The 12,893-nt window shown below is 46.4% G+C and overlaps 1 protein-coding gene across 2 annotated transcripts in view; it reads left to right on the top strand.

The window, feature by feature from the left end:
- The window catches only part of ZMYM4 (zinc finger MYM-type containing 4), a 157,293-nt gene that overhangs the window by 95,564 nt on the left and 48,836 nt on the right, over nucleotides 1-12,893 (top strand). For both annotated transcript variants that reach the window (XM_033955236.1, XM_033955235.1), the window contains exons 15-19: nucleotides 2,838-2,988; nucleotides 3,117-3,260; nucleotides 4,420-4,457; nucleotides 7,672-7,816; nucleotides 8,231-8,358. In XM_033955236.1, coding sequence (XP_033811127.1) covers nucleotides 2,838-2,988; nucleotides 3,117-3,260; nucleotides 4,420-4,457; nucleotides 7,672-7,816; nucleotides 8,231-8,358 — 606 coding nt within the window. The remainder of the gene's footprint in view (nucleotides 1-2,837; nucleotides 2,989-3,116; nucleotides 3,261-4,419; nucleotides 4,458-7,671; nucleotides 7,817-8,230; nucleotides 8,359-12,893) is intronic.

Genomic DNA, 12,893 nt, shown 5'->3' with positions numbered 1-12,893 from the left:
TACTTCTTCCAATATTTCCTTCTCTACTCACGCAGAATCAAGGATCTTTGCTTCATCCCAATCTACAGTCTCTACATTTGACAGCTTGGTACCTTTCTCTATAACAGACTTTTCTCAATTCTCTTCGTCTGTGCAAGATATTTTACTTGCTTCCAGAAAACCATCAACTAGACAATGTTATGGTCAAAAGTGGACAAGATTCTCTGCTTGGTGTTCTACACATAATTTACCACCCAGATCTGCTTCCTTGGCATCAGTTCTGGACTATTTACTTCATTTATCACAATCTGGACTTCAGACTACATCTATTCGAGTCCACCTTAGTGCTATAGCTGCTTTTCATCAGCCTTTGGATGGAAAATCCCTTTCTGCACACCCTATGATTTCTCGTTTTATGAAAGGACTTCTCAATCTCCATCCTCCTCTTAAACCACCTCCTGTGGTTTGGGATCTCAATGTTGTTTTAGCTCAACTTATGAAATCTCCTTTTGAACCACTTGACAAAGCTCATCTCAAGTATCTCACTTGGAAAGCTGTGTTCCTGATCGCCCTCACTTCTGCTCGTCGTGTCAGTGAGTTACAAGCGCTAGTGGCTGATCCACCTTTCACAGTTTTTCACCATGACAAGGTTGTTCTCCGTACTCATCCTAAATTCTTGCCTAAAGTTGTTTCAGAATTTCATATCAATCAGTCTATTGTTTTGCCTGTATTTTTTCCAAAGCCTCATTCTCACCCAGGAGAGGCGGCTCTTCATACCTTGGACTGTAAACGTGCTTTGGCTTTTTACCTGCAACGCACTCAGCTTCACAGAACGTCTCCTCAACTTTTCATATCTTTTGATCCGAACAGGTTGGGTCGTCCTATATCGAAGCGTACCATCTCCAACTGGATGGCTGCTTGCATTTCTTTTTGCTATGCTCAGGCTGGTCTTCCTCTGCAAGGTCGAGTGACGGGCCACAAAGTTAGAGCTATGGCGGCATCTGTAGCTTTCCTCCGATCAACTCCTATTGAGGAAATCTGCAAGGCTGCCACTTGGTCCTCGGTTCATACTTTCACCTCTCATTATTGTCTGGATACCTTATCCAGGAGGGATGGCCATTTTGGCCAATCTGTTTTGCAAAATCTTTTTTCATAATATGCCAACTTCCCTCCATCCCTTCTATTTAGCTTGGAGGTCACCCATGTGTGGGAATATGCTGCCTGCTTGTCCTGGGATAAAGCACAGTTACTTACCGTAACAGTTGTTATCCAGGGACAGCAGGCAGATATTCCCACAACCCTCCCACCTCCCCTGGTTGGCTTCTTGGCTAGGTATCTGAACTGAGGATCCTCTCAGGAGATGCGCCCCCTAGTTCGGGCGGGAAGGCACGCGCGCAGGCGCGCTGCAGTGCTCGAAAGTTCGAGATCTTCAAGCAAGTTTGCTTTCGAGGCTGTCCGCTGCGGGGCTCCGTCGGTGACGTCACCCATGTGTGGGAATATCTGCCTGCTGTCCCTGGATAACAACTGTTACGGTAAGTAACTGTGCTGTATGGTAGCAAGATGACCTGTGCAACAGTTCTAAAATTAGCCTGGCTCAAAAGAGATTGTATTATTTTTAGTTATCTTTACTTGAAGATCTTTTTGACCAAAGAATTGGCTTGATCTTCAAGAGTTAGTTGGGAGTCTAAGATAAGGCTTAGTATTTTCAAGGCTTTTTCTATCTTGAGGATCTCTTCAGTGGACAGTGCCAAATCTGTGTGTGATAGCAAGTTATAGTCTCTAAACCAAAGCACTTTGGTCTTCTGTTTATTAAATTTAAGAAAGTTATTTTGCGTCTGCATGCTCAGGTTCTCTTATCATCCTCACTAGGTGTTGTAGGGTGGCCTCAAAAGTATCTCTTGCTACACAAAATAGGAAGATAGTTCCCTGCCTTCTCCCTACCCCCTAGAGTATCCAGCAGAGCCAAGGGTGGTGGTCCTTCTGGCTTGGTGTGGGGTCACAGAGTAACTTTGGGGAATTCTTAGTGATAGTGGGAGAGGACATTTTGGAGATGATCATGGCTCAGGGCTATTGCTTTTCTTTTGGGATTTTTTTTTATCAGGCTGGGAAGGGAGTGGGATAATTATGGTCCAGGGTGGTTTGTTTTTAAATTCCTAGGAAGGGGGTGAGTATTTAAAAACCTTTCTCCACCTGCTATTTGGGGATCAATATTTAAGTTTCACTGAGCAGTATATAGAAATAAAAAACAAAGGAAGACAGATTCAGAACCAATGCTAGGGAGTTCTTCTTCACCCAACGGGTGGTGGACACCTGGAACATGCTTCCAAAGGGAGTGATAGGACAGGGTACGGTATTGGAGTTCAAGAAGGGATTGGACAATTTTCTGAAGGAAAAGGGGCCAGAAAGGTATAGATAGGCCGCCACGTGAGCGGACTGCTGGGCATGATGGACCTCAGGTCTGACCCAGCAGAGGCACGGCTTATGTTCTTATAAAATGCATTGAGTTGGTCCAATAAAAAGGGTATTACCTTATTTCCTTTGCTTTTTGTTTTAATTCTATATATTACCTTGAAAATTGGATGAACACGGCCACAACCCCATTCTACTGAGCAGTATAAAACTGTTCTAACTCAGCTGGTGAAATTTTTATCAACTACATTTAGCCGACTCGTGTCAGGCTGTGTTGCATGCAGTTTCATGACTGATTCTAACTTCTCTTTGACAGTTTTAGCTTTTGGTGTTCCCAGATTTTTATGGTAAAAACAAACCATGTAATATGTAAGAGCATTTTAAAAACCTTTTTTTGAAAGTATTGCTGTTGAAATGAGCATTGGCCTCACCCTTATCTATTTTCCTAGATGGCCAAGTGTGATGGCTGCAAACGGCAGGGTAAGCTCAGCGAGTCTCTGAAATGGCGAGGGGAGATCAAGCATTTCTGCAATCTGCTTTGCATTTTAATGTTTTGCAGTCAGCAGAGTACATCTGATTCCACACCTCAGAACAATACAGGTAAACTGCTAATGATGACTTCACCTGTTTTGCCCGCTTTCAAATTGAGATGAGGAGCTAGATAGCGGATTGTCAGCACTGCAGTGGATGCTGCAGACTGTATTTATTTACTTTTTTCCCCCCTTCAGCAAATGCATCGGTGGCTCCAACTGCTTCCACAGCACCATCGCCTTCTGTGAGGAAGGATTCAACTCCAGTGATAGCAAATGTGGTGTCCCTGGCTAGCACGCCTGCAGCTCAGCCTACGCTTAACTCTAACAATGTGTTACAAGGTATAGCGGCATTTTGTACTCTCACACGGAAAAGTTCAGATGCTTTTGAAACCTTTATAGTACCATAGAAAATAGGCATTTAACCATATTTGTCCAAGTTTCTTTTTTTCCACTTGTTTTGGGGGGATTTTTTAAAGTGCATTTTGAAAATGTGCTTTGTACTCATGGGAGACCATAGCTGCGTCCTTGCTGTGTACACAATATGCTCTGGCCATTTCAGTAGCCTGAAGTGCTAACAGCAAATATTATGCTACATAGAAATTTGGCACAGCAATGAGAGCACAGAGTCAAATTTCTTCAAATAACAACAAACTTTTATTTATATTAACTGGAGTCACAGTTCAACAAATAACACACAATTGGAAAAACTGACAGGTTAAATTATAACTTTTGGTGGAATTCAGTATGCCATATATATAAAATGGAGCGTACATTTGCAATACAAAGAGGATATATAGATAAGTTTAAGAAGATTTGGGGACAATTAACAGACTTTTGCAATGAATGATTCAATTTTCCCATAATAAGATATTGGATAAGAGGGGGTGTGGGTGGGTTTATTTTATTCATATCATAAGATAAACAATTCATCATTATATCTTGCCATATTGTATGCAATTTTCAAAGGAAGGGGAGGGGGTGGGTTTATAATTAGAGTAATAGTTGGTATACTTATTAAGTATGATATGCTTTTTCAATATTATAGTACAGTATTATATAATAATATGTTGTATTTACAATGATCTATGAAGGATTATCAAGTGTGTACTCAATGAAATTGTATAAATTTATGTGATACACTTGTTATATGAAAAATGAATAAAAAAACTAAAAAAAAAAAAAAAAAAAAATTTTCTGTACTGCCATTTTTATAAACAACATTTGTCTGTTCGTCACATGACTCGTATATAGTTGAAAGGGAGAATGAGAAGTTAGCAGGTTAATACCTCCCTCAGTCTTCTGTCTGTAGCTTGTAAAGAAGGTGAGTTTAGAAAAATAAATCATAAGTTGTCAAACGATTCAGTTTGTTGATCTGTGCCATGGTCTGAGCAGAGTTGTGGGAGGTGCTTTCCTTGAGAGATTTCAGGATCAAAATATTCTATGTAAACATGCAGTGTAACAAGATTGACTGCTAAGGTCTTTTTTTGTATGTTAATAGGTGCAGTACCTACAGTGACAGCAAAGATAATTGGTGATGTAAGTATGCATGTGTTTAATACAGAAAATTATGACCCTTTTTCTATGGCTCCACAAAAGACATGTGCAGTCTTCTATGCTTAGAGAGCTGAATTATCTGAAAAACAGGATCTGTGAGGGAGAAGATGGGTAATGACTGAGCAGACTTATTTTGATGCCATTTGTTTTGTTTCTATGAACTCAAATAATCGGCTTGTATTGAGACAGAGAACAGCAGACACTACTTTTGCATATGCCCTTAACCTGGCTGCCTTTTAGTTAGTTATTTTTAAAGAGAGCATCATTCAGATTAAAAAAAAATTAAAAATACAACCATCTAGGTATTTTTATTTTACTAGCGTTATGCAGCTTATTTCTATTGGGCTATTACAGAAATGTCTGAACATAATATAAAGAGAAGTGGCTAAATTTGTTGGGGTAGCAGTCAAAGATAATAGAAAATTTATATGATCTGCTTACTAATTGGAGGGAATGCAGATTTTCAGCCAGGAATGGAGCATGCACCAACGAAAAAGATGTTGCATTCATGGAGCATTTACTGTGGGAAGATGGAAAACGTATGATTTAAGTAGAGTTGCAGCAGAGAATGCTTACCAGGCCAGGAGACCATCAATTACTGCATTATTTTAGAGTCAAGTTATAAAGTTTTTTGGGAAATACAGGAGCCAGGATGCATGTCTGTTTCTAGAGTTTACTGGGCTATATGTAAAACGACCCTTTCTAGGGATTACAGTGAGCTCGTGGGACAATGATTTAGGGCTTCACTTAGTGAAACGGAGTCCAACAATAGTCTATAGTGTTTATTGCAGGAATGCCAATTTAGGGTTCTTCATAGAGCATCTCTTTCTAAACAGCAACTCATAATTCTGTGCCTTAAAGTAGCTGAAAATACTGTAGTAAAGTAACAAACAATTGACTGTCCATTGTTCAATACATGGAAAGATTGATCGGGCAGACAATTTCCTTTACCTTTAATTTTTCTTTGGCAAAGTAGATTCTTATGGTATTTGGGAAAAGGGGCCTAAATTACTCTTGAGCAAGGGTAGAAGTAATGTGTTCTTAAATTCTGGACTTGTTCTGGTGCAGGTGGAACAAATTTCATGCCCATTTGATGAGAGTTGCAAGAGAACCTTCAAATGAAAGATTTTTTAATGACATGGGATAAATATATTCCAAAATTATCCCCAAGAGTGAGCAACTTGATATTAAATTCATTGGGAGGGATGGCAGGATCCTACATCATGATAAGCTTCCTATGTCAACAGTGGAAACGGGGTGGCATATAGGTAAAGGGGGGGGGGGTAGGCTTGGTGAAAGTGAGTTTGGGTAATATATAATTTATAAATGTAAAATATTAATTGAATATTGTAAGTAAAGGTTGGATTGTCTTCATGTTGGTTAATAGAGATTTTCAAAAACAAAACTAAAGAAAATATAGAAATTCTTTCCTTCTCTATTTTAACAAATACTGCTTTACTTTTGCCACAAGTATAGGCAGAAGTGCTGCTTTAAGTCTTTAAGCTCCTTAGTATGTTGAATCAATTTAGTCTCTGTATATTGGAAATTGGGGCTAATAGTTTTAGCAAAATTAGCCGTTAAATCCCATAAGGACTCCAGAGTCACCTGAGCTGCCTTCTCCCATATTGGAAACTTTTGTTGAGTGTAGAAATGCTCACCCTCTGAAGAATTTCCCCGGTTTTGTTCCGTCTGGGTTGTTCCACCACCTGCTGCTGGACTAGCCTCCGATTCTCCTGCAGAAACTCCCTGTACAGGGGTGAGGAAACCCTGGAGCTGGGGGAGGTCCTTTCTCCTGAGGCAGTCAACATCACTATGGAGAGCATGGAGGCAGAAACTCCCTGTACAGGGTGTTTCTGCCTCCATGCTCTCCATAGTGATGTTGACTGCCTCAGGAGAAAGGACCTCCCCCAGCTTCGGGGTTTCCGCACCCCTTGGAGAACTGGTAATCTGGGGCTGCGGGTGTGGCGCTCGTATGTCTGGGCTAAGAGTGGTATCTGGCCCAAAAGAAACAGCTCCGGTCTCGCCCGGCCCCGGCGCTCTCAGGGGGCTGACATCGGACATCGGCGTTTCAACTCCCTGCATCCGCTGCAGTAGCTGCTTGATGTTGCCGAGAGTTGGTACTGTGGAGCGCTGCGAGGTGCCAGCAGCAATCCTACCTCTCCTCTTCGGCATCGCTAAGGAAATCTGGCCACAAAAGCTGCCGAGAAGAAAAAAAAAAGTATAATGAGGAGCAGAGCGGTTCAGGTGCGTACTTCTCAGCACGTCTTAGCCGCGGCCTTCTTGGATCTTTCTTTTCCTTTTTAATGGGCACAGAAGTTGTGCATGTTACACACTCCTAATATCTGTCCCCATTAAAAATAATAAGTTATGCCAGAACTTTAAAAAAAAAAAAAAAATCGACAGGAGGGATACTACTCCCTCCTGCCCTCAGCCACCTAGACTCCTCCCCCCTCCCCCCTGTGAGGATCAGCAGGAAGGATGCTCACTCCCTCCTGCCTCAGCCACTCGGACCCCTCCAACACCCCACAACTCACCCCCTGTACCTTAAGCTTACTCCTCCTACCAGTAGGCAGTTGCCTAAGGCCCCTCCCACAGGGGAGAAGGGAGTGGGCATCTCTCCTGTTGGTTGTCTAAATGAGGGGTTGGGGGGGGTGTCTGTGTGGCCAAGGCAGGAGGGAGTGTGCATTACTCCTGCTGAATTTTTTTTTTTTTTTTTAATTAAGGGGGGTAGGGTCCCGGCACATCATTATTTATTTATTTTTTTAGAGGCATAGATGTACATGTGTAACACACGCACATCTGTGCCTACTAGAAAAAAAAATTCTACTCTTCTTTCCCTAAACAGCTGAGCAGCAGGAGGCTGCTTCTGGGCTTCCCCTGCCAGCTCTGCCCATGTCCTCTGTGCTTGTCTGTCGCTTTCTCCAACTGAGCAGATGGAATTATGGTGGTACCACTGCAAAACTCATTTGCATGCAAAATTGTTTCAGCATTGATTGCTGTTTTCAAATTGAAGAATTTACCAGCAACCCACAGGATTTTAAAGGCAATCTTAGAGCATTCGGCTCCAAATGGCTCCAAGAAACTTTTTTGTTTGGTATTGGAAGTGTTCTATAAATTTATAGACCTAGTAAAACAACTAAGTGTGGTGATTTTTTTTTTTTTTAACTGTTCCATAATCTTGTCTTCTTTCTATCAGGCTAGTACCCAGACAGATGCTCTAAAGCTGCCCTCTTCACTACCTCCCAGGCTCCTAAAGAACAAGGCGCTGCTATGCAAGCCAATCACACAAACAAAGGCAACCTCCTGTAAACCTCATACACAGAGCAAGGAGTGTCAGACAGGTATGTGGTATCCTGGGGAAATGTATCCGAGTTAACTAAATAGTCCAAAATCTCTTGGTGTTTGGGGAAATTGAGACAGCAGGGAAGGAAGATTGCAGGGGTTTAGGAGGGAAAGAGGAGACGTGAAAGAAGAAAAAACTAAAGGGAAGAAGCAGTGTCTATATTTAGACCAAAAGTATTAACAAGATGGAGAAGTTGTTGCCTGACCTAAGATGAAGCTTTTCTCTGGCGGCCTTTGTTCTGATTTCTGAGGGTCATCCATAGATTGATAGGTGATAGGGAAAGATGGGACTTGAACAACATAAGTGAAATGAACAGAAAATTTGTTTCACTGATTTTATTTTTTTTAATCTCAATATTGAGTGCTGCTCAAGCCTACAACATAAACTAAGCAGCTGTGTGTTTTTTCCACAGAGGAAGAGGAGGTGGCACCAGCTGTGCCCCAGGTCTTGGTGGTTCCTATCCCTGTGCCAGTGTTTATACCAGTTCCTCTCCACCTCTATTCCCAGTATGCCCCAGTTCCACTTGCAGTGCCAGTACCTGTAAGTTGTATTGTTTTCACACTTGTAGCTAAAGAAGTAATGTTTAGAAGGGATACTGCACTGTGCTTTTCTAAAATCAAAGTTTTATAATAGCATGTATGATTGATATCTGTTTTTCAGAAAGTACAGTCTCTTTCTACTGTTTGTTTTTTTTGTCCAAATTTTTTTTTATTAGTTTTGCTTCAAAAAGGCAAAGCAGGTGAAAGAATTTTGAACACCTCATTGAACAAAGAAAGAAGCTTAACCTCTGGTTGTCTCTCTCCCTCCTTTCTCTCCTCCAACTCCCTCCCACCCCCCCCACCCCCAGTTAATGCTACATGGAGGAGATAGCTCCATTCTCAGTCCTGCCAGGAGTGTGGCAGGGCAGAGGCCTGAACTTTGGCACTGCTCCACAGAAGAGAAGAGAAGTGAAGCTGCAGTGGCTATGAGCTGTGTCTAATGGGGAAAGCTGGTCAGACTTGGACCCTTAAGTACCTGAAGTAGATTTAAAACAAATCAGAAAAAATATTTATTCACACAAAGTGTAATTAAACTTGGAATGTGGTGAAATCAGTTAGCTTAGCAGGGTTTAAAAAGTCTTGGATAATTTCCTAAAAGAGAAGTCATACACCATTATTGAGATGGCTTGGGGAAATCCACTGCGTATTCCTAGGATAACCAGCATAAAATCTGTTATCCCAGGACAAGCAGGCAGCATATTCTTGGCTGATGGGTGACGGCACCGACGGAGCCCCGGTACGGACAATTTTAGAGTGATTGCACTCTAAGAACTTGGAAAGTTCTAGTAGGCCGCACCGCGCACGCGCGAGCGCCCTCCCGCCCAACAGAGGAGCGCGGTCCCCAGTTTCTTAGTTTCCGCGGAGCTAAGAAGTCGCATTTTTCAACGGCTGTTGAAATTTTTTCTTATACGCCTTCCCGCTCGCGAAACCTTTTTGGGAGTTTTTTCCCTTCTTTCTTTTCTTTTTCTAAAAAAAAAACAAAAAACCCGAGAGTTTATTTCTTTATTTTTTTCTTCATTTCGGTTTTGCCCCGGCGGGGCCTACTGCCACCATCGAGGCCTCAGTTACAACAACTCCTTCCCTGCTCTATTGGCACCGAACCTTCCGGTCCCGGTCCGGTATGAGCCGCCGGTACCGGCAGTGGAGCAACCTTTATTCTTTAGCACTCTCCAGACCAGTAGAGGTTAACTTTACGAATGGGTATATATCTAATCATGACCAGCAGGTGGAGACTGAAAACAAAACTTTGGGACAGTATATACTATCCTCCCTTCTCTATTTCCCTCAGTCTTCTTTCAGTCTCCAGCAGGTGTTGAGTGATCTGTACCCATCTCTCTTGGTAGGGCTGTTGGAATTTGTTTAGGGGTTTATTGTCCCTGTTTTTGGCCGGACGGAGCTTGGTCGGGCCCTGTTTGGGGGTCCGTCCGACCTCGGGGGTGTCAAACCCGGCGGGTCACGAGCGGGGTCCCTCCCCCCACTTCCTCCACCTCCCCACATTTTTTTAGAGGAGCCTCAGCAGTAAGCCTTGCCCCCTAAGTCAAGCAAGGCATATTGCTTCGAGAGCCTGTGGAGTCTGTTCTGTAAAAAAAAAAAAAAAAAAAAATCCTGAGGTAGTGCTGGTCTGAAGGGTTGTTTCCCTTTAAGAAAACTGTATTTTACTGTATTTTTTCATGTAACCAGCACTTTTTTATAGCTAGGTCGCGTCTGGAGCAATTGTGCCCTTCTCCGGGGGAGTAGGCCACAATTGTAGTCCAGCCGCGAGGCACTCGCGGCCGGCCTGAACTCGGCGGTTTGGGTCGGTGAGGTGGTGGAGCTCCGTCGGCAGCGGCTGCAGGCGCCCAGAGCTCCCCGCTGATGGTGCCTCGCGAGTCGGCTTGGAGCAGTGGGGAAGCCCGGTCTTCCACAACCGCCCACGGAGGGATTCCCCGAAGGATTCCCTCTCAGCTGATTTTTTGACAGCTGATGCCGACTTGCCTGTCTTAGCGGCTGGGACTGTTCAGTCTTCTCAGCCGCTACAGGCCATGGAGGGAGCATTTTTGGCGGGAACTTCGCCATTTTCTTTGTCTGGCCCCTCCATTTTGTCTGCAACCTCAGGTGACCTTCCCCCTGTATGGCGAACACAGGGGCAGGTTTCAGCATGGACCCCTGCTGGGGCAGGGAGTCCCTGGGGACCCCCAGGGGTTTTTTGCCCCCAATTTATTTTCTTTCTTTGTGCGGACTTTTGGTGGTCCCACGTGCGCCTGGGGGGTTTCGGGGGGGGTTTCCCTCCGCGCCCCCTATGGCTTTGCCTCCCTCTTTTCGTTTGGCGTCCCCTCTTCCTCCTCCCTCATCCAAGCGCCCGCGGGGGGGCTTGGATTGCGAATTGGTGGGCGGAGGAGCGTGTTGGCCTGGTTGAGGACCTGGCTGCTTTGGCGGGCTTCCAGGATCCTCTAGAGGGGACGCCTGTTGGCAGCGGGGCGGCGGGTTTCCCGTCTTCCAGAGCAGATGCGTCCGTGGTGCGCTTTTTTATTCAGAGGGATGAGCTTTTAGACCTGTGTAGCAGGTCTCCTTGGTGCTGCATTTTTGCAGTGGCGCCGCCGGAGACCCCGCGTATGGGGGCCCCTCTGCTTCAGGGGGTCTGTCCTGGTTCCCGCTCTTTTCCTGTGCGTCAGGATTTGCGGGATTTTGTGTTGGCGCAGTGGCCTATGGGCGCAGTTTCGTTTGGTGTGCGCCTTGGCTCTTGGGTATCCCGTCCCGGAGGGAGGTAGGGCTACCTTAATTTCGCCAATGGGGAACGCGGTGGTCTCGGCACTTCCTAAGCGGCATACCGTGCCTGTTATGGACGGTTCTGCTCTTAGGGTCTCGGAGGCGCGTGCGTTAGAGACTCTTCTTAAGTATGATTTTGATGTCTCTGCCTTTGGGGTCCAGGCGGCTGTTTGTGGGGAGCTAGTCGCTCGCGCCGTGTTTCGGTGGGCTGAGCGTGTCCTGGATCGGGAGTCTGATGACTGGTCTCTAGTGGATCAGGTGGTAGCGAAGATTGCGATGGCTGCCTCGTTCCTCTCAGATGCTCTTTATGACTTGGTGCGGATTTCGGCTAAGTCTATGGCATGGCCGCGCGGCGTATTTTGTGGCTGCGCGCTTGGGCGGCGGATTCTGCGTCCAAAGCTAAGTTTACTAAAGTTCCCTTTAGGGGGTCTTTTTGTTTGGAGAGGAATTAGATGAGTTGATTCAGACTCTGACGGACTCGAAGGTGCCCCGTCTGCCTGAGGACCGTGCCCGCCCTGCGTCTGGGTGTGGGGCTGCCCGGGGGCGTTTGCGGGAATTTCGCAAGTATCGCCCGGGGCGTGGGGCTGCTTCTTTCCCGGCTCAGGGTTTTTCCCGGGGTCGGTTCTTCCAGCGCATGCAGCCCTTTCGGGGGGCCCGTCGGGGGGCAGGGAATCCCTCCGCCGGTTCCCCCGCTTCCCGTCCTGCGCAATGACTCCTTGCCGGCGCCCCCTTTGGTTCCGGTGGGGGCCCGGCTGCGCAAATTTTTCCCCAAATGGGCCGAGATCGCGTCCGATCAGTGGGTCCTTGAGGTGGTGCGGGACGGTTACGCTCTGGAGTTTACCCGCTCTCTGCCGGACCTTTTCCTCGCTTCTCCATGTCAGACTCCATGGAAGACGCAGGCTTTTCGTCAGACCCTTCAGCGTTTGCTAGATCTCGAGGCAGTGGTGCCGGTGTCCCCTACGGAGTGGGGCACCGGCAGGTACTCCATTTACTTTGTGGTGGCCATAAAGGAGGGGACCTTTCGGCCCATCCTGGATGTCTCTCGATCTGACGGAGGCCTACTTGCAGGTTCCAATTCGGGCCTCTCATCAGCACTTCCTTCGCTTTGCGATCTTGGGGCGGCACTTTCAGTTCTGTGCGCTTCCCTTTGGTCTGGCCACGGCTCCTCGGACGTTCACCACGGTAATGGTGGTCGTCGCGGCAGCCTTGCGGTCGGTGGGCATCCTGGTTCTCCCCTACCTGGACGACTGGTTGATTCGGGCAAAGTCGTTGCAGGAGAGCTCCCGGGTTACGGCTCGGGTGGTGGAGTTTCTCCGGTCGCTGGGCTGGGTGGTCAACCTTTCCAAGAGTCGGTTGGTCCCGGCTCAGCGTCTGGAGTGCCTTGGGGTTATGTTCGACATCTCCTTGGGGAAGGTCTTCCTTCCAGAGGCCCGGGTGAGCAAATTGCAATCTCAGATTCGCCTGCTTTTGGCGTCCCGGGGTCCTCGGGCGCGAGATTTCCTCCAAGTCCTGGGGTCAATGGCGGCGTCCCTGGACGTGGTGAGGTGGGCGCGGGCCCACATGCGTCCTCTTCAGTATGCTCTGCTCCGGAGGTGGTCTCCCCGGAGGCAAGATTTGGATGTTCCGGTTCCCCTGCGAGGCTTGGCGCGCTGCAGTCTGCGCTGGTGGCTCCGGACCCCTCACCTGGTTCAGGGGGTGGGTCTGGATCTCCCGCAGTGGACGGTGCTCCTTACGGATGCGAGTCTCCTCGGTTGGGGGGCTCAGTTTATGGGCCACTCAGCTCGGGGCACC

The sequence above is a fragment of the Geotrypetes seraphini genome, chromosome 8 (genome assembly GCF_902459505.1).
Source record: "Geotrypetes seraphini chromosome 8, aGeoSer1.1, whole genome shotgun sequence".
NCBI classification, from domain to species: Eukaryota; Metazoa; Chordata; class Amphibia; order Gymnophiona; family Dermophiidae; genus Geotrypetes; species Geotrypetes seraphini.
The sequence above is the reverse complement of the archived record's forward strand: the minus strand, read 5'-3'. Positions and strand labels throughout refer to the sequence as shown.